This window comes from Sorex fumeus, unplaced genomic scaffold (assembly GCF_029834395.1).
Source record: "Sorex fumeus unplaced genomic scaffold, SorFum_2.1 ptg000010l, whole genome shotgun sequence".
Classification (NCBI taxonomy): domain Eukaryota; kingdom Metazoa; phylum Chordata; class Mammalia; order Eulipotyphla; family Soricidae; genus Sorex; species Sorex fumeus.
The window spans coordinates 10,553,672-10,580,494 of NW_026606067.1; the positions used below are offsets into that span (position 1 = coordinate 10,553,672).

The 26,823-nt window shown below is 39.5% G+C and overlaps 1 protein-coding gene across 2 annotated transcripts in view; it reads left to right on the forward strand.

Annotated features, from left to right (window-relative positions):
* The window catches only part of UCHL5 (ubiquitin C-terminal hydrolase L5), a 33,559-nt gene extending 12,305 nt beyond the window's left edge, over window positions 1-21,254 (forward strand). Inside the window, exons 4-11 of one of the 2 annotated variants that reach the window (XM_056110608.1) lie at window positions 3,817-3,942; window positions 4,045-4,106; window positions 4,185-4,315; window positions 5,492-5,555; window positions 8,583-8,685; window positions 12,974-13,087; window positions 15,488-15,586; window positions 20,815-21,254. In XM_056110608.1, the coding sequence (XP_055966583.1) occupies window positions 3,817-3,942; window positions 4,045-4,106; window positions 4,185-4,315; window positions 5,492-5,555; window positions 8,583-8,685; window positions 12,974-13,087; window positions 15,488-15,586; window positions 20,815-20,859 (744 nt within the window). In that variant the 3' untranslated portion in view covers window positions 20,860-21,254. The remainder of the gene's footprint in view (window positions 1-3,816; window positions 3,943-4,044; window positions 4,107-4,184; window positions 4,316-5,491; window positions 5,556-8,582; window positions 8,686-12,973; window positions 13,088-15,487; window positions 15,587-20,814) is intronic. The other variant, XM_056110609.1, reaches the window with a different exon arrangement.
* Window positions 21,255-26,823: the final 5,569 nt, after the last annotated feature.

Genomic DNA, 26,823 nt, shown 5'->3' on the forward strand with positions numbered 1-26,823 from the left:
AGTGTGCCAGGATCAATCCCAAGTGATTAACATACCTGACAGGCGTCTGACCCACTGTATTTTCTTTCTGGTCCCTCACAGTATAACTTTAAAGTTAAAGTTGATTTCTCTGCAAGTTATTTCATTTAATGAAAATATAGAAGATTGGTGGGGGCTGGAGCAATAGCACAGTGGGTAGGGTGTTTGCTTTGTATACGGCCAACCCGGGTTCGATTCCCAGCATCCCATATGGTCCCCTGAGCACCGCCAGGGGTAATTCCTGAGTGCAGAGCCAGAAGTAACCCCTGCGTATTGCCAGGTGTGACCCAAAACGCAAGAAGCAATATATATATATGTATATATATATATATAGAGAGAGAGTATTTTATTTCATTTTAGCACACTTAACCATGTTAACTGATTGAAAACTTGGTAAATACTTTTATGTGATCTATAACAGTTTTTGTTTGTTTCATTGGGCTGTATGTACCCTGTGGTGCTCAGTGTTTACTCTTGGCTTGGGGCTTGGGGGTTCTCTTGGTGCTACCTGGGGACTTGTGCTAGGAATTAACCCTGGTCCTCCCATGTGCAAAACATGTGTTTTGGCCCAGAGTCATTTCTCTGGCTTCATTTCCCCTTAAACTTTGGTAGTAGTATGTAGTTGGTCCTCACACAACTATGTGTGTTACTTCTCATCTCACAGATGTGGAAACTAAGTCTAAGAGCATTTAAGAAGTTTGCCCAAGTGGAGTTGCTCTGGTCCGCAGCTGAGCTGAGGTGTAAAACCAGCTAAAATGAAATGACTCTAAAATGAAAATTTTAAGCCACAGTTTGTGATTTTCAGATCTAGGTAGAAAAGAGACAGATAGTTTTTAAAGTCATTTTTTGTTGGTTTGGTCCACACCTGGTTGTGCTCAGGGCTTGCTCCTGGCTCTGAACTCGGATCATTCCTAGCAGGGCTCGGGGGAACCATATATGGCACTAGCGATCAAATCCTGGCCATGCGTAAGGCAAGCACCATACCTGCTATACTATCTAGACAAATTTTGAAGTGTTATAATTGTGTTATGTAGAAAATAAAAATCCCTTATAATTGTCTGCTCCTGAGATAACAACTAGAAGCAATTTATATTGTTCCTTTTTTCCCCCCCGTAATTATGTGTGTCTATTTGTATTTCTTCCACACTGAATTATAAACTTCAGGAGTCAGGGATTTTGTTTCTATGTAGTCTATAGCCAGCAGAAAACAGCAGTGAGGTCCCATTATAGGGGCCCAAGTTATTGGTCTTGAATTCACACTTGGTGGTATTCAGTAACTTCTAAGCTTAGTGCTCAGTGTTTTCATTTTCTTGGATAAGTTTCCAGAAATGGAATTACTATACCATATGGTAGTTCTTATTCAGAAAACATTTTTTGAGGTATCTCTACACTGTTTTCAACAGTAACTTAGTTCACCTTGTCACCAGCCATGCAGGGTGCTTCCCTTTCCGCACAGCCTTTGTAATGCTCCTCATCTTTTTGATGAGAGTCGTTTAAACAATTGTGAGCCTGTAAAAATTTGGTTTTTTGGTCTTGTTTCTTGTTTTGAGGCCACACCTAAGATGCTCAGGCATTAACTCCTGGCTCTGCAGTAAGAAATTACTCCTGGTGGTTATCAGGGGACTATATGGGATGCCGAGGATCAAACCCCAGTTGGCTTTGATCCCCAGCATCCCATGCAAGGGAAGTGCCTACCCACTGTACTATCTCTCCAGCCCCTATAACATTTTTATTAACTTCTCTGTAGCTCTGACTCAATGACTATTGGCTATGGTTTATCTCTGCAGCACTTTGACTTATTTTTGGAGTTCTCTGGGTACCTATCATGTTCTTTTGTATGTTATGAAATTGTTATTTTGTCTAGAAGTTACAAAATTAAATGATTGATTGTAGGATCAGATTAGTAACATGAATGTGTGAACTGGGTTTTATGTGAGAAATGGGGAATTAGGACCGAGACACTTGATGCTTTGAATGCGGGAGGCCCAGGGTTAATCTCTGGTACTTGTTCCTTGACACTGCTGGGAGTGTCAAGTGGACCCCTAAGAAAGACACTGCTAAGAGTATCAAGTGGACCCCTAAGCACAGACAGGAGTAGCTTCTAACACTGCTGGGTGTGGCCCAAAAAATTCAAAAGAAAAATAAAATAAAGGGAGTGGAAAGTCTGGATGAACTGAGAAATAGATTCTCTCTCAAAGGATTTTAAACCAGATTCTTAAGGCTCTAGCTCTATTTTGACTACGTGCTTCATCTTTGTTTCTATTGCCCAGATTCTTTGGCTTTAGTATATAGGTATCAGTGTATATAGCAGGACTCTAAGGACAAATTAACAATTTGACTGATTGAGGCATGTGAATTGCAGGACATTTTGCGACATAAACTGAAGTTGAAATTCTCCAAAATAGTGGTGTGTAAGGTGATTTTATTTGAATTTCATGAGAACAATTACATCTTGCCTGTCAGATTTTTACTATGATGTCTGGTACACACTGGGTACTCGGTAAATATTTGAATGAGTAAATACATGGTCCTACAGTTTTATGGATTTTTTTATGTGTTCTGCTGTATAACCACTTGGTGGCACTAAACTCATTTTTAAGCCTGAAGTAATGATGAATATGATGACGTTGACTATATATTTTTTAATGTGGTGCCAGATATCAAGGCCAGGATATCACATATATGTGGTAGGGCTTCACACATGCCAAACATGTGTTGTAGCACTGAACTACCACTCCTTTGAACTTGCCAAAACAAAAGGTGGTTTTATACCCAGGCATAATTAGTATTCTTTATACGTACACAAAACGAGTCATAGAAAATGCAAGCTGTTATTAATATCAAAAGAGAAATGATAACCAGAATTTCTTTTTTTTCTTTGGGGGGAGGGCTTGACCTCCCTGTGGTGCCTCCGGGCTACTCCTGACTCCTTCTCAGGAATCCTCCCAGTGGTACTTAGGGAACCATATGATACTAGGGATTGAACTGGGATCAGCCACATGCAGTCCTCTTAGCTTCAGAAATCCAACCCCTAGGATTTCTTTTCTCTTTCTTTTTTTTTTCCAAAGTTTGTTTGGATAAACATTATGTGACACAAAAAGCATACACAGAAGGACCTGAATCCTTAGGTCAGAGGAATGTTTGATAGTACTCTCTGCTATATCCTCACATCCAGCCTTTATTGGGTATACATTATCTTTTAAATATCATGATTTTGTTTTTGTTTTGGGGCCACACCTTGCCGTGCTCACATCTTAATCCTGCTTCATGCACAGAGATCACTCCTAAAAGGTCTTAGGGGAGCCTAAGGGTTGCTGGGAATTGGACCCAGATCGGTGCAAGGCAAGTGCCCTACCCACTGTACTGTTTCTGACCCCTCAAAGTAGATTTGGATAGAATTCAAATACATTTTCTGTGTATTTGTTTTGGTGAAGAGTAGCACTGTAGCACTGTCCTCCCATTTGTTCATTGATTTGCTCGAGTGGGCACCAGTAACGCCTCCACTGTGAGACTTGTTACTGTTTTTGGCATATCGAATACGCTGCGGGGAGCTTGCCAGGCTCTGCCGTGCGGGCGGGATACTCTCGGTAGCTTGCTGGGCTCTCCAAGAGGAACGGAGGAATTGAACCCGGGTCGGCCGCGTACAAGGCAAATGCCCTACCTGCTGTGCTATTGCTCCAGCCCTTATTGGAATCTGTGAAGAGTATATGAAAAAATATATTTGGGGGATTATTGTCACTAGCTAGAGGCTACTTCTGAATGAAAGAAATTAATAATGTCTGTATTTGTGTTTTATAGGTAATTAATAATGCTTGTGCCACTCAAGCAATAGTGAGTGTGTTATTGAACTGTACCCATCAAGATGTACATTTAGGAGAAACATTGTCAGAGTTTAAAGAATTTTCACAAAGTTTTGACGCAGCTGTGAGTACAATCTCATTATTTTTAAATAATATAAGATTCAGTAATTACACCCAATTTGTGACAGTACTTATTTTAATGGACTGCTTTTAAAAATTATTTCAGATGAAAGGTTTGGCACTGAGCAATTCAGATGTGATTCGGCAAGTACACAACAGTTTTGCCAGGTAAAGAGTCTTTGTGTTGAATGAGTACTGTTTCCTTCTTTGCTTGTTTGTCTCTTACTATTTTCTTCTTCACTTTAGACAGCAAATGTTTGAATTTGATGCAAAGACAACAGCGAAAGAAGAAGATGCCTTTCACTTTGTCAGTTATGTCCCAGTTAATGGACGACTGTATGAATTAGATGGATTAAGAGAAGGACCGATTGATTTGGGTAATCTGGTTTCTGTTCATGGCATTTTACTTTTGGGGGGTGGGGAGTACAGGATGGAAATGTAGCTTAGTGATGGAGGTTTTATCATATGAGACACCCTGTGTTTGATCCCCAGCACCACAGTGAGGGAAAATAAAGGTGGGATCTTTGGGATCATTGTTAGCATAATGGTTCTTAAATTTTGTAGAACATTGGGGCTGGAGTGATAGTACAGTGGGTAGGGCGTTTGCCTTGCATGTGGCCGACCAGGGTTCGATTCCCAGCATCCCATATGGTCCCTTGAGCACCGCTGGGAGTGAGTCCTGAGTACAAATCCAGGAGTAACCCCTGTGCATCGCTGGGTGTGATCCAAAAAAGCAAAAAAAAAAAATTTGTAGGACATTTACTAAAATTTAGCATGCTGTTATGAAGACCTTAAGCTCTTCAGTATTTTGTAAAATTGAATAACAAAAGAAAGATCATGTTCAGTACGTTAGTTCATCTGGGACCTTTAATTTTCTTCTAAAAGAAAGTTTTTTAAACTGATATATTTCCTAACATTTTATTTTCCTTTTGACTTTATAAAATTTCTTTTAGTGAATTTGTTACTCTCCTCATTTTTAACTTAGTGATACTAGTGATTTTTATTATCTTGAATTAAAATATTCATTGGAAATTGGGTAGTCACATCAACTTTAATTTGGTGTCCAACAATCTGCAGAAGCACTTTCCTTCAAAGTTTTTAAGTTGTGCATTAATGTGCTATCCTTTGAGCCACAGGTAGATTGATGCTGATTATCTGTTCTAACAGAGTTGAGCAAAAATGACAAATCCAATAAAAAAAATGCTCTTTGCTCAGTGCTTGCGGGTTGCTCCTGTGCAGTGCTCTAGGGCCTGTGTGGTGCTGCAGACTGAACTCTGGCCTCCCACTACAGAGCACTTACCTTCTTGAGCCATCTTCCAGGCTCCAGGGTTGCGAGTTTTAATGTATGTTTTTTTTCAGCCATTTGTATAGAACCTGCAATAATAGGTCAGTTCACGTTGCATGGTTTTCTTTCCTTACCCTTTACTAAGAGATTTTTTTTAAATGAAGTTTAACATGCTGAAAGAGTGGATACTGTCCCAATGTTGCGTATTTTGACTAAATTTTTGAAATAATGTTTATTTTAGCTAAATGCTTTAAAAACTTCTTTCTAGGCGCTTGCAATCAGGATGACTGGATCGGCGCGGTGAGGCCTGTAATAGAGAAAAGGATACAGAAGTGAGTAAAGGGCTAATGCCATTGACATGGCATTCTGTTATTTTTAAAATAGCACTATAGCACTGTCCTCCTGTTGTTCATTGATTTGATTGAGTGGGCACCAGTAACATCTCCATTGTTGTTGTTACTGGTTTTGGCATATCAAATACGCCATGGGGAGCTTGTCAGGCTCTATTGTGATTTTTTTTTATAATATTTTTAAAGAAAACATGCAGAAATTGATAAACATTTAATATATTTTATCTTATTTACAATGGAACTTGGTGAGTAGGCAGAAAGCCAATAGATTTTCCAGGAAAAGATATCAAAAGTTTTTTTTTTTAATTTTTATTTTATTCATTTATTTTTTTATTAGTGCAACATCATGAGGTACAGTTATAGACTTACAAATTTTTGTGCTTGGGTTTCTCTATTATGATTTTTTTAAAGTAAAGTATTTTTAAAATACTTTTTCTTTCTTTTTTTTTTTTTTTTTTTTTTTTTTTTTTTTCTTTTTGGATCACACCTGGCCATGCACAAGGGTTACTCCTGGCTCTGCACTCAGAAATTACCCCTGGCGGTGCTCAGCGGACCATATGGGATGCTGGGAATCAAACCCTGGTCGGCTGCGTGCAAGGCAAACGCCCTATCTGCTGTGCTATCTCTCCAGCCCCTGAAATACATTTTTTAAAAATATTTAAAAATTTTTTGTAGTGGTGATTGAACATATACCATTGATTAAATTAATTTGTTCAGGAATGTGTTTCAGAAAATTCTTAAATTTTGCATTAGTAACATGGCAGCCTGTCTCTTAAAGAAGTTAAACATAAAAAGCTTCTGTGAAGTAAAAGCTTTTATAAATAATTTTGTTTAGCTTTTTTTTCTCCCCTTGTTTTCTGGGCCACGCCTGGCAGTGCTGAGTGTGGAGGGGTCATTTCTGACATTGCTGGGGGACCGTGTGGTGCTGAGAGTCAAACCCAGGCTCCTGCATTCTGAGTGCTCTGCAGCCCTTTGATCTGGCTCCCTGGCCCTGAGCATGTGTGTTTTCTTTTTTTAAAAAGAATTGTAATCGAACTTTATTATTTTGAGATAATTACATACTCAAATTTAATTATAATTCCCTTTATTCTGTAATGGTAACATGCAGAACTTTAGTATCAGATTAGAGTCAGGATTTTGACATTGATACAGTCAGGACACAGGGCAATTCTGTCACACACAGTTCCTATGTTATAGTCCTCTCATAGCCATTACCTTTCCTTCTGCTGTTCCCATCATTCTTGACCACTGATTTGTACAGTCTTTGTCAAATAAACAGTGCTATGTAGGTGGAACCATACAGTACAGGACCTTTTTGGACTAGCTGTTTTACTTAACATAGTTCTCTGGAGACTTGTAAATGTTAAGTGGTTTAGTAGTTCATTCTTTTTCTTTAATGGGTAGTATTACATGATGTAGCTGTACCAGGTTTTTTCCCTGGATTTTCTCTGTTCTGGGACTGTTACAGATAGAAGTACAGATGAATATTTGTGTACATGGCTTTATGTGAACTTAAGTTTCATTTTCTCTAGGCTAAATACTAAGATATTTAACCTAATACCTCGCTAGGTATATAACCCATTGTTGGGTTCTATGGTAAATGCATGTTTCATTTTGTAAAGAAATTGTCAGGCTCCTTTTGTTTTGTTTTGTTTGGGGGGCACACCCAGCAGTGCTCAGGGGTTACTCTTGGCTCTGCACTCAGGAATTACTGCTGCGGTGATCAGGGGACCATCTGAGAAACCAGGGATCTAAACTGGGTCAGTTGTGTGCAAGGCAAGCATCATATCTGCTGTACTATAGCTGTGACCCCAGAAATTGTCAGCCTCTTGACCAGGTGAAACCGTTTTACATTCCAGCCACCAATGAGATATGCTGATAGCGTATATCATTGTAGCTTTTGACTTTATTTTTGCATTTTTAGGCTCTTAATGTTGAAAATATATTCATGCCTTTTGTCTATTATTTTTCCCTTTTGCCTGTCTTGTAAGTGGATTATTTGGTTTTGTCTATCCCAACTCCAGATAGTACCATCCCGGGAGGGATCACTACAATTGGTCTTCTTTGATATTGTTATTCGGTGTAATTGCTGCCAGCAGGGCAATAGTTATGTCTTCATAAAATGCATTTTTATATAAACTGTTTAAAATGTGTCAGCTAAAAATAGAAGGTTGAGTTGAATGCACACGTGGCTTCACATGTGTGCATTCCTGTGTCAGATCCTTAGCACCACTAGTGAAGATCCATGGTGAGTCATGGCTTGGGAAAAAGTATAAGATGAGGATATAGTTAAGCTACTGAGAGTATCTCGCCAGCTTGGCAAAGCCTGGCAAGCTGCCCGTGACAGATTCAATATGCCAAACACAGTAACAAGTCTCACGATGGAAACATTACTGGGCCCGCTTGAGCAAATCGATGAACAACAGGAGGACAGTGCAGTGCTGCTGCCATTAAGAAACTAGCATAGTTACTTGACACCTGTGGATTCTTAGCTTATTTTTATTAGATACTAAGTAATGTACTTCTCATAAAGATGTGAGAGTTGATGAAAACATTTCAAATCAGAAGCTAGAGAGATAGTACAGTGAGAAGGGTGCTTGCCTTGCATGAGGCCCCACTGGGTTTGATCCTTGGCATCTCATGTAATTACCAGATCATTGTTAGGAGTGATCCCCTGAGCACAGAGCCAGGACTAATCCCTTAGCATAGCCGACTCTGACCCCAAAACCAAAAAAAAAAAGACAAAGAAAAAGGAGAAAAAAAAAGGTTATTTCAAATGTTTAAGAGTTACTCATGTTGTTTTACAGCAAAAATATTTATGATAGTTGTAGGTTTTCATGTTGCTGTAATTGTATTGTTTTTCGTATATAAATGATTTTCTACACTGTCAGTTTTTATTATTAGCCCTCTGATAGAGGAGTGGGAATAAAGGAATATCACAATCAATTATCTTTACGGCTAATATTTATAATTCTTCATAGCATTATAAACTTCCCAATTTTTTTTTAGGTACAGTGAAGGTGAAATTCGATTCAACTTAATGGCTATTGTGTCTGACAGAAAAATGATATATGAACAGAAGATCGCAGAGTTGCAGAGGCAGCTCGCAGAGGTTTGTGGCTGTGGTTTCTCCTTCCTTTTTGGACAATACCTGATGGCATTTGAGTGGCTGCCGCTTCGTGGTGCTGGGGGTAGGATATAGTGCTAGGCAATGAACATGTCTCATGCATGTGTAGCATCTCCCTGATCTGTGACTGTTTTCAAATCAGAAGGTCAAATCAGAAATTTAAGTTATTTTCTCAGGGAACATCTTTACTAGCTTTCCTCTGCCCCCCCCCCTTTTTTTAAATATGTATTTAAATATGCAATTAGAGGCCGCCCCAAAAGCCTCTATCCCTCTCGGAGAGCCTGGCAAGCTACCGAGAGTCTTCCGCCTGCACCGCAGAGCCTCGCAAGCTATCCATTGTGTATTCTCTATGCCCAAACAAGTAATTACAATGGGTCTCATTCCCCTGACCCTGGAGGCGTCACCAATATGGCAGCATTGAGAAGGATGAGAAAGGAGAGGCTGATAAAATCTCAAGGCCGAACTAGGCTCCCACAGCAAAGGAAGACAAAAATGATCATCTGTATTTTCAATGCACGTACGCTAGCATCAGATGCATCCATCGAGAACCTGATGGTACAAGCGCGAAAGATCAAGTACGACATCATTGATCTCACCGAGACAAGAAGGCACCAATCTCATCACGCCGTTTTTGACACTGGAGAAGAATTGTTCCTCAGAACATGCAATAAAAAAGGTGTCGGAGGCATCGGTGTCCTTGTCAACATGAACTTGGCCATGAGCATTGATTTATTTGAATGCCTAACAACCCGAATTGGATGTTTACATTTGAATAGATGTAGCTCACTGCGTAGTTTCTATCTTCCTTGTCTACGCACCAACATCCAATTATGATGAAGGAGAAATTGAGAAGTTCTACATGGAGCTGGAGAAGTTCTATAAAGAAGACCACACCTTCTACAAGATCATTGTGGGTGATTTTAATGCCAAGATAGGACCGAGAAGATCAGCTGAAGAACTCCACATCGGAACCCATGGCCTAGAATGGAATGAACAGGGTGAGAGACTGTCTGAGTTCATCATGTCAGCCAAGACCATTCATGGTAACTCAAGGTTCCAGAAGGCTGAATCTAAACGTTGGACATGGGAGTCTCCCGGTGGACGGTTCCACAACGAAATAGACCACATCATATTCAGTTGACGGTTTTGCCTGACCGATATCGCTGTTGTCCCAAAATTCCAAACAGGATCAGACCACTGTCTCCTTTGTGCAAAATTCTGCTTCACAGAGCAGGGAGAAAGGGCTGCAAAGTTTAAGAAGAGAACTCACAGAACGACCACCAACTGGGAGATCTTTGGCACTATTGCTGCAACATGGGAAGATGCCATTGTTGACAACATTGACGAAGAATACGATCGACTGGTTCAGCACCTCCATGATTGTGCGAGGAACACCAAGAGAGAGATAGCCACAAAAAAACGCCTGTCTTCGAAAACTCTTGAGTTTATTCACCAACGTGGTTTGGCGCATGCCTCAGGCAACTGCAAGCGAACGTATTCGTAAAGCCTGCCTGTCCTTCGCCAACTACAAGACCAAGATGACTGCCCTCTGACATCCTGATGGATCTATCACATCTTCCAGAAGGGCAATGGAAAAGATTATCTATGACTTCTACTCGAATCTCTTCGATAGCCATGTCCACCTGCCAACATACCAAATTCCACAGGATGGATGTGTCCTTCCCAATGTTCTCCGTTTCGAAATCCGACACGCCATTTCGTCAGTAAAGAAACAACAGCACCCGTCCCAGACAAGGTCAGACCTGAACACCTGAAGAACCTGCCGTCAGCACTCATCAATACGCTGGCTCGGCTCTTCACACGCTACCTGTCTGAATGCAAGGTTCCGTCCCAATGGAAAACCAGCAGGACTGTACTACTGTACAAGAAGGGAGACATCCACAACATTGGCAACTATCGCCCGATCTGCTTATTGTCTGTCATCTACAAGTTGTTCACTCGAGTCATCCTGAATAGGATTGGCAGAACACTAGATGAAGGACAAGCATGCGAACAAGCCGGATTCCGAAAAGGATTCAGCACCATCGACCATATCCACATGATAACCAAGCTCATTGAGGTTTCTCGGGAGTTCAAGATGCCACTCTGTCTAACGTTCATTGATTTAAAGAAGGCATTTGATTCTGTTGAGATGGAAGCGGTCGTTGAAGCCCTAGCCAATCAGGGCATTCAAACTCAATACATCAGGATCCTTCCGTGAGCTCTATTACGGATTCACTACCAGGATCTCACCATTCTACAAAGAAGTAATCATCCATGTCAAGAGAGGGGTTTGGCAGGGTGATACCATTTCACCAAAACTCTTCAGTGCCACCCTTGAGAACATCATGCGATGACTGGAATGGGAAGGAATGGGAATGAAGATAGATAGTCGGCAATTACACCACCTCCGCTTTGCTGATGACATTGTTTTAATAACACCGAACATCAGCCAAGCGGCACAAATGCTGGCCGACTTTGACCGTGAGTGTGGAAAGGTAGGACTACAGCTGAATCTTACAAAGACAATGTTTATGAGAAACAGCCTTGTTCCTGATGCGCCATTCGCTCTCAACGGAACGCCTATCTCTGAATGCAACAGCTATGTGTACCTAGGTCGAGAAGTCAACATGACAAATGACCTGGCACCTGAGCTGTGCAGGAGGAAGAGAGCAGCTTGGAACGCCTTCAAGAACGTCGAAGAAATAGCTAAGAGGACGAAGACCCTTCAGCTCTGGGCACATCTCTTTGATTCCACTGTTCTTCCTGCATTAACATATGCCTCAGAGACCTGGGCCCTATGCAAACAGGATGAGAAAGCTATTTGGGTCTCCCAAAGAGGAATTGAAAGAGCTATGCTTGGAGTATCATGTTTCACTCAAATGAGAGAACGAATCCGGAGTTTCGATCTCCGTCGATGATCAAGAATCAGGGACGCTGTCTCGTTTATCAAGTTGTCAAAAATCAGTTGGGCTGGTCACAAATGAGATTTAGAGACGACTGCTGGACTAGAGCCATTACCGACTGGATTCCACGGGATGTCAAAAGACCGTATGGCCGCCCACCTACCAGATGGTCAGACTTCTTCATCAAGATCATGAACAATCGGTTTGATGCTCTTCGTGTTCCTAGAACGAACAGACGCCACTGGGCTACACTAGCACGCGACAGGGACAAATGGATACGTTACTGGCGCCCCCTCGAGCAAATTGACAATTAATGGGAAGTCCAGTGATCAAGTGATATATTTTAAGTGAAAGTTAAGAGAATATACTCAGAATTAGTTGACTGTTTTTAGCTCCTAACTCTGCCACCTAGTGAATATATAACATATCTGCTGGTCTGTTTTCTTGTGCCTCCAGTTTCTTCATGTAAAATTAGAATAGAAGTCCTTATTAGGTAGTTATAAGGATTAAGTGAAGTTAGATCTGCAAACCACTTACAACAGTGACTGACACATAACATATGTTATTACCATGAGTTTTTTACTCTAAATTTATTATATAATTAGGCAAGTTAGAATTTATCAGAATTAATTTGATATTTTTAGGTTTACATGCACTGCCTGGTCCTTATGGTTCATTATCTTCCTGTAGTAAATGTGATTGGAGAACATAATTAGTAATAAAAAGATTATTTCCTTCTGACCTCATTTTGCTGACTATATATTTAAGCAAATTTGTTCTGTAGCTGAATAGGAATTATATCAAAATAGTATATAGAACAGATTAATTTTAGGTAAAAATTCTTACACATTTTTGTATGACGTATAAGTGTGGAGAGTACTGTTTAGGGCATTTATCTTTTTTTTTTGGCATTTTCGCCATACGTGGTGGTGCTCAGGTGCTCCTGGCAGAGCTTGGGAGATTATGCAGTGCCTGGGACTGAATCCAGGCCTCCTTTTGTGCAGAACACGGACCACTGAATTATCTTATTGATCCAGACTTTTATCTTTTTTATTTTTTGTTGTTATTGTTTGAGTCACACCTAGGAATGCTCAGGACTTATTCCTGGCTCTTGGCTTTGTGTTCAGATATCATTCCTACCTGGGCTCAGGGGACATGGGGTGCCAGGGATCAAACCAGGTTGGCTGCATGCAAGGTGAGCACCTTCACCACTGTCTATCATTCCAGTGCCTTGACTTTTATCTTTTAATGTTGTAGCTGTTATAACACAAATATTCAGAATAAAAATTTGAAACTAGTATTTTTGTATTGTTTTAAAATGTCCTGGACTTAATCATTAGGGTGTGCCACTTTTTCTTTTTCCCAAGGAGGAGCCCATGGATACGGATCAGGGTAATAATATGTTAAGTGCTATTCAATCAGAGGTTGCCAAAAACCAGATGCTTATTGAAGAAGAAGTACAGAAACTGAAAAGATACAAGGTATGATTTATGAATTTGTTTACTTAATAACTTTTCCTTTATCATTTACTCCATCAGAAGCGATAGCACAGCGGTAGGGCGTTTGCCTTGCACGTAGCCAACATGGCCGACCCGAGTTCAATTCCTCCGCCCCTCTCGGAGAGCCCGGCAAGCTACCGAGAGTATCTAGCTCGCACGGCAGAGTCTGGCAAGCTCCCCATGACGTATTCGATATGCCAAACACAGTAACAACAAAGTCTCCAATGGAGACGTTACTGGGCCCGCTCGAGCAAATTGATGATCAACGGGAGGGCCTTTACTTTTTAGAATAATGAATTAATTCTGTCATTCACAGAGGTAATTAGTGAGATTTTTCTTTTTTTCATTTTTCAAAGCATTAATATGTACATATTTTTTTTCCATGGGTCGGTGGAGACACACTAACAGTGCTTAGGGCTTACTCCTGGCTCTGCACTTAGAGATCACTTCTGGCAGGGCTCCAGGGACCATATGGGGTGCTAGGGATCAAACTTGAGTCTGCTGCATGCAAGACCAGCTGCCATAATATGTACAGATTTCTATCTTATTTGGTGCTTTGTTGGCCAATAGGAATCACTTTGTACTATCTCCTAAGTACTTTTGCCTGGATCCTCTTCATCTTTCTCGATTTTCATTTCTCTCCCCTTCCCTCAATTGTTGCTGTATGTTAGGGCTCACACATATGGTTGCTCTGCGTCTAGGTCACCCACACTTGTTGTACCCTTGCCTGTGGTGAATGGGAAGTTGTATATTGGATCACAATATACTCAAGGTAGCACAGGAGTGCAGCATAGAGGGTCATTCCTGCACATCGGGGAATCGGATTGTACTTGGTAGAGATGTGGGGTGGTTAGGACTCAGCGTACTACCTCATGCTGGAAGACAAACCCGCTGTCATTGAGTCACATTCCTCGACCCCGGTGTGCGTCATCTCATCACTGGTAGCTTCCCTGCTTTCCGCTGGGACAGGATGTTTCAGACTCATGTGCATTTCCTGCTTCAGACTTAGTGGCCATGTATGCACAGACTTTTTTGTATTTGTTTTTTGGTTACACCCAGCAGTCGTCAGGGCTTACTCCTAACTCTCTTTGGCCCTCACACTAGTTTTTAAGAAGTTAAAAAAAAATTCTATGCTGCATAGAAGTATTAAATTTACTTTGGGAGAAGTAAATTAAGTTTAACCTCAGTCAGGTAGAATATTTAATAGATCAATGGCAGTAACAAACTACACTTGTGTAACTTGGGAGTGTATGCTATGTTTAAATGGGGGATTCTCAAACATTTTCTACTTCCAACCTTTTTTTTTCCTGGAAATTTTTACACAACTCCTGGTATATAAAATACATAAACCAGACAGTTCACTGATAATAAATCATTGGTGGACAGAACTGGATGCTGGTGAAGGGATCACTGTTGAACCTACCTGAAACCCATTTATGAGTAACTTTGTAATTTCATGGAGAATAAATTAAAAAAATAAGTAAATAAGACAAACATTGTTTTAAGACAACATTTTTGTAATCTCCCTCTCCCACCTCTTATAGTTATGTGATCCCGTAGTGGATTGTGGCCCAGTTTAAGAAATCAGACAGTATCAGCGTAGTTTCCCAAGGAAGCAGGTTGCCTTCTAGTCTATATATACTTTTTGCAAAGAAATAATTCAGAGAGGAGTTACTCTTTAAGCCTGTTTTCTTCCTTCACCAACTATCCTGCATGCTTGTCTCTTTCTTGTCTGTTTTCACTCTGGAAAAACCTGTGTTTTCTATTTTTTTTTTTTTTTTGGGCGATGTACAGCGATTACTCCTGGCTCTGCACTCAGGAATTACTCCTTGGCGGTGCTCAGGGGACCATATAGGATGCTGGGAATCGAACCCCAGTCAGCTGTGTGCAAGGCAAACGCCCTACCCGCTGTACTATAGCTCCAGCCCACCTGTGTTCTCTAATGCATATCTTTCCCTAACACCCTTCACATCTTTCTAAATAAGTTTCAATAAAAACTATCTTGCTTTGCCATAATAATAATTCAGAGAGTATTCTTGGTAACAAAATAAGGTTGATATCAATAACTTGGGCAGTTTTGACTCTTGGAGAACATTAGTTTATCATGTGGACCACTGCTGTAAGTATATTTTTGTAACTGAAGTTTTCCTCCATAATCTCCAACTTTAAAAAGCCTGAGTAGGAAGTCATGCCCAAGAATTTCTCTGCACATGCTTTGTTGTAATAATCCTTACTCTCAGTAGAACTAGGATGACTATTTCTAATATTTTTTCTATAGGGAATGGGAAATTTTCTTCTATTCAAGTCTAATGTAGAATTAAGAGAATCGGAAATGTATTGAAGATGCAATGTAGTGTGGTTTAATAGTTATTTTATTTTTAGATTGAAAATATCAGAAGGAAGCATAATTACCTGCCTTTCATTATGGAATTGTTAAAGACCTTAGCGGAACACCAGCAGTTAATACCACTAGTGGAAAAGGTAAGTATTTCACTGGTGAATCTTAAATTAGACTCAGGCTACCCAAAACGAAAATTATTTTTGTTTGAGTAGAGGTTAAAAGTTGTTGAAACATTTTTACTTTAAAATTTTTGCTTTTGTCATTTTTCTAAATCATTAGTTCCTCATTGTATTATAAAGTAAATATAAGAATTTCCTCCCTGCTTTAGTCTTTCACAATATTTAGATTATAGAAATCAGATTGCCCTGTTAGAACAAAATTTAAAAGAAAATAAAATTTATTCTTTGGCGGAGAAAAATATCTGATGTCAGTAATTGAAAAATAGATTTTTTTTCATTTTTAGCAAAAAATTAATATATAGAATTTGGACATTAAAGTAGGAGAAAGGGTAGCCTAAGCTAAAAATAAATTTTGTTTTTTTTTATACAAATAAGCCATTGTCCTTTCTACGAAGGGAGAAATAGCATAGGTTTGTAAAAATTAATGCTACATTTTTAACTACATGCGAAAATGTTGAATAAATAAGATAAAATTAATTTGTTTTAAGTTTATACTGCAAGTCATTATTTTTGAGAGTGATAAACATGGAATGCTCTTCAGAATCTGCGTTTACTTTGGCCCTTCACTAGACACTATGATATATGGGAATAAATTTCTACAAGTGGCTTTAATGCAGCTGATCTACATACCTTATCTTGAGGACCCACTTTGGACATACTAGTAGGCAAATTTCTCCATCATTTATTTAAAAACTAGATTACCTGTTGTTTAATTTTCCTATTGATTTTAGAGTTTATGAAACAAAGATACATTTCCACTCATTCATTTTATATACATCATCATCTATTCTAACCAAATGTGAAATAATGAATTAAGATTTCTGAGCCAAGAGCTTGAAGGTCAACCCCCACATTCCCAAATGGATGCTTATTTCGAACTGATTGCAAAAGTCATTGCAGAAGATTCTTTCTCAGGCAGGTTTTCCTAGTGATGTTTTTCAGGGTAATAGAGTTATATAAGTACCAGGTGGGAAATGTAAATTTTTGAAATTTAAATTAACGGGACTCAGATTCTTAAAATTTCAGTGCTAACAGACTGTCTAGATGTTGTATGCTTTATCTGAAATACATTATTTATTGCCCTATCGCTGGAGCGATAGCACAGCGGGTAGGGCGTTCGCCTTACAAGCGGCCAACATGGCCGACCCGAGTTCGATTCCTCCGCCCCTCTCGGAGAGCCCGGCAAGCTACCGAGAGTATTCGATATGCCAGACACAGTAGCAACAAAGTCTCCAATGGAGACGTTACTGGGCCCGCTCGAGCAAATCGACGATCAACGGGAGGGCCTTTACCTTTACCTTTACATTATTTATTAAAAATCTTAGCGATCTATTAAAACTAAATGTTATATCAGATTTAAGTATAGAGACATTAGAGAAATGTTAAGTTCTTTTGCATTAAAATTGGTCAGAATATAGTTTTATGAAAATTAAGAAAACCATTCTTGTTTGATTTTTTTAATGACGGTATAACCCCAAGTTTTTAAAAAGTGTAGTTATAGTAAGTAGCTTTCAGCTCTTGCAATTGCCTGTGATTCCTCAGTTCAGCTTGTGTAACACTGGGTGGCAGTATGCGCACATCTAGATTTGGGAGAGACCCTGTAAGCCTTTGTCTTATTAAAGGGGCAGCTGTTGACTTTTCAGCTTCTGCCTATTTCTCCAGACTGCTCTTTGATTCATGATAATCATAAGCAGTACAGAGAACTTTTTTTGGCTTGCATATCTCATAGCTGTTATTCACCAAGATTCTGAGAGGATTGCAGGCTCACTTTTTAAACACAATTTTTGAAATATTTTAATTATTCATAAAACACTTATTTAGCTGCACTTATTATATTCCTGGCACTTCGTTTTAGAGCCTATGGATACATGTAAATAAGACACATTCCTTCTTTCTTAAGCAACTCTTGATTTAGTGAGGGAAAGGAATAAAGAATTGCAGTACTGTGCTAAACTGTTTTCTTCTTGCAAGAACCAGGATAAAGTCATACTAAAAATTCTCAAGGATGACAGAGAAGCTCCTGAATGACTTTATAGCCACTTAACAATTCATATCTAAACACTTTAAAATCTTCGGTTACGATTAAATGCTTGATCTCTGCTGATAAATCAGCTTCTTTTGCACAGTGTATTTTTTTGTTCATCTTATTTGAAAAAAATAATCATACTGAATTCCACTTTCTGATGATAAACGTAAATCTTAAAAAACATACTTAGATTCAGATTATATTTTATAATTATAATGCAAATATTTTAATGACGATGGTTATATGCTCAAGAAGAATTAGGCCTTGAATTCAGAAGTGGGTATTCAGCTTTCCTGCAGAGGAATGTAGACTAGGGAACAAAGCCTGAAGGGGGAGGTGTGACCCAGCAGGGCAGCCTCGGGCTGGCTGCACCCCGCTCTGCAGTGAAGCACCAGAACTGCCTAGGACCAACTTCTCAGAAACCGAGGAAGCTACTGACTGCTTGCCTGGAAGTTTCTAAGCTATATCTTTACATTTTACACCATAATAAAGTGAAGACTGTTTAACTCAAAGGTAATAGCCCTAATAAATTAGGTTAAGATCTTTGTAGTATTTTAATTATGAGGCTTCTGCCTTAGCTGATGAGTTCCTTGACTATACATTACCTTAAAACAGCTCAGGAAGTTAACTAAAAATATATGGTTAGGAAACTGTTTGTGGGGACCAGAGAGATAGTATAGGGTCATGCCTCTGGCCCAGGTTTAATCCCTGGCATTGCCTATGGTCCCTGAGCCCCACCAGGAGTGACCTCTGAACTCGGAGCCCAAAAGAAAAACAAAAACAAAAAAAAGGGAAAGGAAAGGAAAATTTTTAAATACGGAATCTTTAAATATAAAGTAAAATCAGCAAGATTGGTTTTGTTTGTGAAATTTTAATTTGTTCATGTATATTAAAATTTTTCAAAATTTATTTTATTATATATAATTCTGAATCACTGCCCATCCTATTTTGAATAATCAATAATAATGTACCACAATGTAAAATCATATTCAGTTGCTGTGGAAAGTACAAATCTATAAGTGAAGTGTATACTTTTATTTAGTAAAAATTATGCCAAACTTTTGTATTTTCATAATTTGGAAATGAAAGTTCTTAATGTAAGCAATCATTTGCACCTAAAATTATAAATTAGGCTTACTAACTAAAAATATTCAAGCAGGCTTTTTTTTAAAAAAATTGAATCACCATGAGCTACAGTTACAAAACTTCCATGTTTGAGTTTCATTCATACAATGATCGAACACCCATCCCTCCACCAGTGTACATTTTCCACCAGCAATATTCCCAGTATCCCTCCCACCACCTCCCGTCCCACCCTTCCCCCTGCCTCTATGGCAGACAGTTTTTCTCTTACTCTCTCTCTGCTTACAGGCATTTAGGTTTGCAATACAGATAATGAGAGGCCATCATGTTTGGTTCTTTATCTACTTTCAGCACACATCTCCCATCCCGAGTGATTCTTGCAACCATTACTGAACTTAGTGATCCCTCCTCTATCCCAGCTACATGCAGGCTTTTTAAAATATAACTTATTTAATTTTAAATATAATATAATAACACTATTTTGTCATATATTTTACAATAATTATATCATTATTCATTCAGAAACCAGGTTGTAATTGTTCTAATTACCCTTATTCTAATCATGAACATTAAAAAATTATATTACAGCAGATATAGTATTTATTACTTTATGATTCCAGTGGCATGGTTGAAAGAGCAACATTATATTCTAGTGTTTAAAATGTTTTAAAAAGTGTTAGCTGAGGAGCAGCAGAATTGGCATCATCTGAGAGTATGTTAGAAATCTAGAACTTTGGAAGTTTTCTAAATTAGTCTTGAATTTACAAAGTCCCAGGTCATTGGTTTGTATATTGAGAAGCACTGCTGTAGGATACATGTAGTTCGACCTTTTTATTATTTTTTTTCTCTTTGGGTCACACCCAGTGATACTCAGGGGATTACTTCTGGCTCTGCACTCAGGAATTATTCCTGATGGTGCTTGGGAGACCATTAGGATGCTGTGAATTGAACCCAGGTCAGCCGTGTGCAAGGCAAATGCCCTACCGCTGTGCTATTGCTCCAGCCCCTAGTTTGACCTCTTTTGAGGTTGTGTTATAAACTAGCTATAAAGCTGGTCAAGTTTGATATCTGTGAACTTTGATGGCTGTATCTACAGAAAAAAAAATGTAGGTACTGTGCTCAGTGTTTATAGTTAAGAAGATCAAATGATACAAAGTATGAAAACATGTTTTAGGTTGCATAATAATTAAGGCTTTTCAACATTGGATTCTTTTTTTTTTTTCCCTTTTTGGGTCACACCTGGTGATGCACAGGGACCATTCCTGGCTCTGTATTCAGGAATTACTCCTGGCAGTGCTCAGGGGCCCATATGAGATGTTGGGATTCGAACCCGGGTCGGCTGCGTGCAAGGCAAACACCCTGCCCTCTGTACTATCACTCCAACTCCAACATTGGATTCTTTAGTGATAATATGTTAAATTCATGTAAACTATTATTTTAAATTCATTTATTCAAATATATGGGCTGGAGCGATAGCACAGTGGGTAGGGCATTTGCCTTGCAAGTGGCCAACATAGCCAACCCGAGTTCAGTTCCTCCGCTCCTCTCAGAGAGTCCAGCAAGCTACCGAGAGTATCTCACCCGCACGGCAATGCCTGGCAAGCTACCCATGACGTATTCGATATGCCAAATACAGTAACAACTGTCACAATGGAGATGTTACTGGGCCCGCTTGAGGAAATCATTGAACAACAGGAGGACAGTGACAGTGACATTCAAATATGTAGGAACTAAATAACGGAATTTTTCTTATTCAACTTGAGTAATGGTCACAGATGTAAATGTATTGTTTTGAAATACTTATAAATGACTAGGTCCTTATGAGATGAGTAATTATGTATTTTTTTTAATAATTATAATTCCGATAATGCATCTCAGCTTCAAATAAGAACCACAAACCAAACATGATGTTTTCCTCACTGAGGTCAAGCATAGATGTGTAATTGCAGGGTGGTTAGTTGTAAGTCTCATGTTATAAGATAATGCCCTATGAGCAGTGCATTCCAAGCTTTTTAGTTTAAGAGTATCCTCTTAGATAATTTATTTTAGCATTTTACAGCATGCTATCTTCTTTTTCTAGGCAAAAGAGAAGCAAAATGCAAAGAAAGCCCAGGAAACAAAATGAAGATGCTTTGGAATATGTGCACATTTCTGCTTCTGCACTTAATTTCATGGAAACCATTAAGTATAAAGAACTTAGAGTAACATCCTAATTGACTGCACGTTTGGCAATGGTACCAGTCTGTCTTGTCTTTGCTGCATGGATTCATAAACCTTTCCCCACCTGCATCATGTGCATGGAGAACCTAGTAAATAAAAGTGATGTTAGAGTGCTTGCCGAAACTCCATTACTTAACCCTGGACCTGAGACTCCTGATGTTTTTTTTGGGATTATAACTACTGTAATGAACCTAAAAAATGCACAAATGATGTTTTTCCTTGTAATTGTAATAATCTTTCAATCTTTAAGCTCAATCAAGTGCTTAAAATTTATAAATGTTAAATCTTGACTAAACTGGATCTCTTGTTTCATCATTAATGAAAAAAGTATTTCTTCTTTTGATACCTAAATATTTTGAGAAATGTAAAACTAATTCTGTCTCCCATACCAGTCATTTACAAAAATCAGATCATTTTGAAAGGACAAGTGGACCCATGTGGTTTCTGTTGATTTTCATCGCTGCCAAAAGGAAAAGTCATAAACATTTCAATTTCAGCATACTTTAGGCATTTGGGCTTGTTATGATTTATAGAATAATTTTAAAGTAATTACATTATGTTTGAAAGCAAAATTACTGGTTATTAGCAAATGATAATTTTGAAGTTTTTGATATAATTCTCAGTTTGAGCAACTTTCTCTCAATCTATTAAACTGAATCTACAGTAAAAATTAGAGGTGCCACAATAGAGATTTCATACTCTAAAAAGAGACCAGTGGTAGTGGCCAAGGATCCTGTACCCATTTCAGCTGACTTGTATAGCCTTGTAGTTTCCATGAACCGTGTGCTGATAGCCCACAATGGAGCTCCCAACCTTCTTTTCCAAGAAAAACTTAGAGACAGCGGGTAGGGCGTTCGCCTTACACGCGGCCAACATGGCCGGCCCGAGTTCGATTCCTCCGCCCCTCTCGGAGAGCCTGGCAAGCTACCGAGAGTATTCGATATGCCAGACACAGTAACAACAAAGTCTCCAATGGAGACGTTACTGGGCCCGCTCGAGCAAATCGACGATCAACGGGAGGGCCTTTACCTTTACCTTTACTAGAAAAAAAAAAAATTTAAGAAGTTCCTCCCAGTGTTTGGAGCCCGTGGCTCCAGTGTTTTCCCAGTGATCCCGGTGGAGCTGGGGGCATTATCTGCTACTGGGGAGTGATGCTCAAGGACCTACCTCTTGAGCTGTCCCTGCCCCAGTAAAGAATCACTGAAATTGACCTGTGACCCTTTAACCTTCTGTTATGGAAAAGTTATTGTGTATTTCTTCCTTTCCCTCTGTGGATGTGTTGAATAATTGGAGATCACATGTTGTGCTAAGGTTTAGTGTGACTTTCACTGGGTGTGGCACTCCATGGGTTGTGGTGCTGTGCTTGCACCTGTGCTTGGTTGGGGGTGGGGGGGCAGGGGCTACACTCTTAGTTAAGGACTGGTCCACATTCTGGTGGTGTGGGCCAGGCTTACACTCCTTAAACTTCCAGGGCTTGCACGCCTAACCACACTTGTCATTGAAAGGCACTTTTTTTTCCCCTAAAGTCTTGGGTTTTTTTTTTTTTTTTTTTTGTAGTGGTGATGGTGGGTGGAAAGGCACACCCAGCAGTGCTTGGGGGACTATATATAGTGCCTGGAATTGAACTCCAGTTGGCTTTGTGCAAAGCAGTGTGCCCTACACTGTACTGTATCTCTCCAGCTCCTGAAAGACACTTTTGTTTGTTTTTGGGCAAACTCAGCAATACTCAGGGGTTACTCCTGGCTCTGCACTCAGGAATCACTTCTGGCAGTGCTTGAGGGGGGCCCAAATGGGATGCCTGGGATAGAGCCTGGATCTGCTGCATGCAAGGCAAGTGCCCTGCTTCCTGTACTGTCATTCTAGCTGTGACAGATACTTTTTAAAATGAGAGTTACAGTATCAAGATATTTGAAAAAAAGTTGCAAGAAACTTGTAATAGGTATAAGATTTTTTTTTCTTTCTGTTTTAGAATACTTGCTTTACCTGCCACCTCTTTGCTGATTGCAAGTGTATGGTGGCCCTTGGTGATCATTCTGCCATTGCATTCAGAGATATGACTTGCTAGCTGTAAGTCATAAAGTTGGAAGTGTAAAGAGTAACTCAGATACACACACAACACACACACACACACACACACACACGTCAGTGATATGTTGAAAGTTTTTTCTTTTTAAAAAAGGGGACATACTTAAAAGAAATTATTTGCTCATTTCACTTTTGTCCTTTTCAGAAATCTCAGCCACTGATCAGGTAGATGGAGGCCCATCTGTTTCATGCCTTTTAAAATAGCCAGCCAGTTCGAAGGGCTATACTTCTGTTACTGTAAACAAGAAAAGCTTGCCAACAGCTGCAGTACTGGGTAGATTCAGCTCATATGTTTAGTTCCCAAGACAGCTGCCCTTTTTCTGGTTGAGAGCAGTCAGCTTGACTGCTGCTAGAATGAACAAATATTTGTTTTGAGATCATGAACCACGGGGACTTGCTCCCCTATCATTTAGACTATGATACTATGGCATTACATGCAGATAATTCCTTACTTAATCCTTCTCGTTGCCTAGAACGTTTCAAAATACATTCAGAAATTTTTTTTTCAGTAGAAGGATATTTTGGAATTCCTATAGGACCCCCCCTCCCATCCCCGTAGAATTTCTAAAGGAAGAAAAATAATAATACACTCATAACTCTACTACCAAGAGAATTGCATTATTGTTTTAGTGTATTCAGCAATTTAGTATGTAATTTTAAAAAGATCCTAATCTTTTATGCGTGTACATATGCTTTTGTCTTTGTATGGCCTCTCCACCTGTTAAAACAGATCTATGTGGTCTATACCATTTTATTTATTTTTTAATTTTAATTTTTTATTGGTGAATCACTATGAGGTACAGTTACAGACTTACAAACTTTCGTGCTTGCATTTCAGTCATGCAATGATCGAGTACCCATCCTTCCACCAGTGCCTGTTCTCCACCACCAGTGATCCCAGTATCCTTCCCACCACCCCCTATACCATTTTTATTTTTATTTTTTTAAAGGCTTAATTTTTATTTATTTTATTGCTTTTTTGGGGGGTCACACCCGGCGATGCACAGGGGTTACTCCTGGCTCTGCACTCAGGAATTACCCCTGGCAGTGCTCAGGGGACCATATGGGATGCTGGGAATTGAACCCGGGTCAGCTGCCTGCAAGGCAAACACCCTACCCGCTGTGCCATTGCTCCAGCCTCCCCCCGCCCATACCATTTTTAAAGTAGATGAATTGATCACTCTTTGTATCATTAGTGACTCACTGCAGGACTGGAGTGATAGCACAGCAGGTAGGGCATTTGCCTGGCACACGGCCTACCCGGGTTTGATTCCTCCGTCCCTCTCGGAGAGCCTGGCAAGCTACCGAGAGTATCCCGCCCACATGGTGAAGCCTGGCAAGCTCCCCGTGGCGTATTCGATATGCCAAAAACAATAACAAGAAGTCTCACAATGGAGACGTTACTGGTGCCTGCTTGAGCAAATTGATAAACAACGGGAGGACAGTGCTACCTACAGTGACTCACTGCAGACCACTCAGATTTTAAAAGGAATGGAAAGTAGCACTGAGAATTTTGAAACTACTTAGCTCCTTCCAAAGTCATTGGGAGACCAGCCCTAATTGTTGCCAGCTTGTGATTATACCTTAAAACAGTGTCACTCAACTGAGGGCCATATGGACCTTGTGGGCCCCCAGTATATTCCAAGGCAACCACAGGTGAAAATAGAAAAAGTGGTGGTAGTGATGGGGTGGGGATGGGGGGGCATTGGAAAAAGATCCAGAAATGGCCTAGAATGTGGAATTGGCCCCTCAGTGGCTCAGTCTGCCACTCAAAACAGCTCTAACAGCAGGCAGATCTTCCATTCACTTTTCTGCAAGGGAATCTGGGAATAAACTTTTAGCTTTCCAGTTCTGAAGTGTAGAAGACAGCTAGGAGGTGGGAGAGAAGGGAAAGGATGCTGAGTGCAAATCCACTCTTTTATACATTAGTGCGTTCTTCTCCACTAAAACAATTTTCCTTTTTACCTAGTCAGTTCATTTTTATTTTAGAAAAGACAGAGGGGAAAAAACTTTAATTCCATTGCCCAAAGGTAATCATTGTTAGTGTTCTGCTGTGTATCTCCAGAGAATGTACACTCACAAATTTAAATGAAAAAGATTTTTTATGAAAATACTAGTAAATATTTTCTTGCATTTTAAATACCAACATGTTTGTGTTAATATTTTAAAAAATGGTTGCTTAGTGTTCTGTTACATAAATATGCTTTAATGTGATTAACAGGCCCCCCAATATAAGGAATAAAACAGAAGTATAAAAGGCTAACTTGGGGGGCAGAGCTATAGTACAGTAGGTAGGGCGTTTGCCTTGCATGCAGCCGACCCGAGTTCAATCCCTGGTGTCCTATATAGTCCCCTGAGCACCTCCAGGACTAGTTTGTGAGTGCAGAACCAAGAGTAACTCCTGAGCGTCACCAGGTGTATCTGTTTCCCCCACACCCCCAAAAAAGTGAAAAGCAAACTGGATGGTATGATTTGTAGGGAGAAATTTAATTTTTAAGAAAGTTACGTGACTTTCTAAATCAGTCGTATATGCATATTCTTTCATCTGTTAACCTATGGTTAAAACCAAGTAGAAATCAATAGGATAAAGATTTCCCACATATAGCATATAATGTCTTGAGAACTTGGGTAATTTATTTAATATATGAGTTGTTTCACATGCTGGCAATATATAGTGGTGAAAACTCTGCCTTCATGGTGAGACAGACAGTACACAAGTGTATAATACCTATTTTTAAGTAGTAAGAAACAAGAAATAAGGCAGGGCAAAGGATGAGGAGAGCTGCGCTTTGATAGGATGCTAGTTCGTTTTAAGCAGAGACCTGTATGAAGAGAATTTTCTTTATGATCCTGATTCAGCACTATGAAACTGGATTGCATGCAGACTAAAATAATTCAGAGTATTTTCAATAAGGCTGATGAAACTTGACTTGGAGTGACAACATGAAAAACAGTTAATTAAAAATTATATAGAGCGGTGACAACATAAAAACAGTCAAATTAAAAATCGTAAGTCAAGTACCCTGACTTACATGATTTATAGATTATCTAAATATTTTACATGATATATTTTGACCCTTCCTTGTGCTAATGATTTATAGTATTGACTAAACCATAAAACCAGGGAATAAAATGTACTTTAAAAATCAATTTGATACACCTCATGACTAAACTAAACGTCAAAATGAGAACAGTTGGGTAGAGTGAAAGCTCAGAGGGCTGGACCTCTCGCTGTGCATGCTGGAGACCCAGCTTCAAGCCACAACATCATATATCTGGCTCCCTGAGCAACACTGAGAGCAGCCCCAATGTCCAGAGCAAGGAGTGAGCCCCTGAGCACTGCTGGGGTGGCCATAGTGCAAACAAAGATCATCGGAAAATAAAGTGATGCGGTATTTAACATATTTCACTTAACATAGTACCCTCAAGGTTCATTCACGTTTTTGCAAATGGCAAGATTACATTCTTTTTTGGTTTTGTTTGGGGGACTGTATTGTGCTGGAGCATTAATCTGGGCATCTCGAGTGCCAAGTACAGTCCTCTGAGCAATCTCCCCAGTCTAAGAGTTCAGTATTTTTCATGGCCAACTAGTATTCTGGTGTAGTATTCACATTTTCATCACTGATCAATGGTCATGGATTGTTTTCATACATTTTCATCATGATCAATGGACACGGGTTGTTTCCATGTCTTGAAATGAAAGATTGAAAGAAAGAAATGAAAGTAAATGAAGAACATACGGATATGAATATGTTTAAGATTTAGTGTTTTGTTTCCTTCAGGT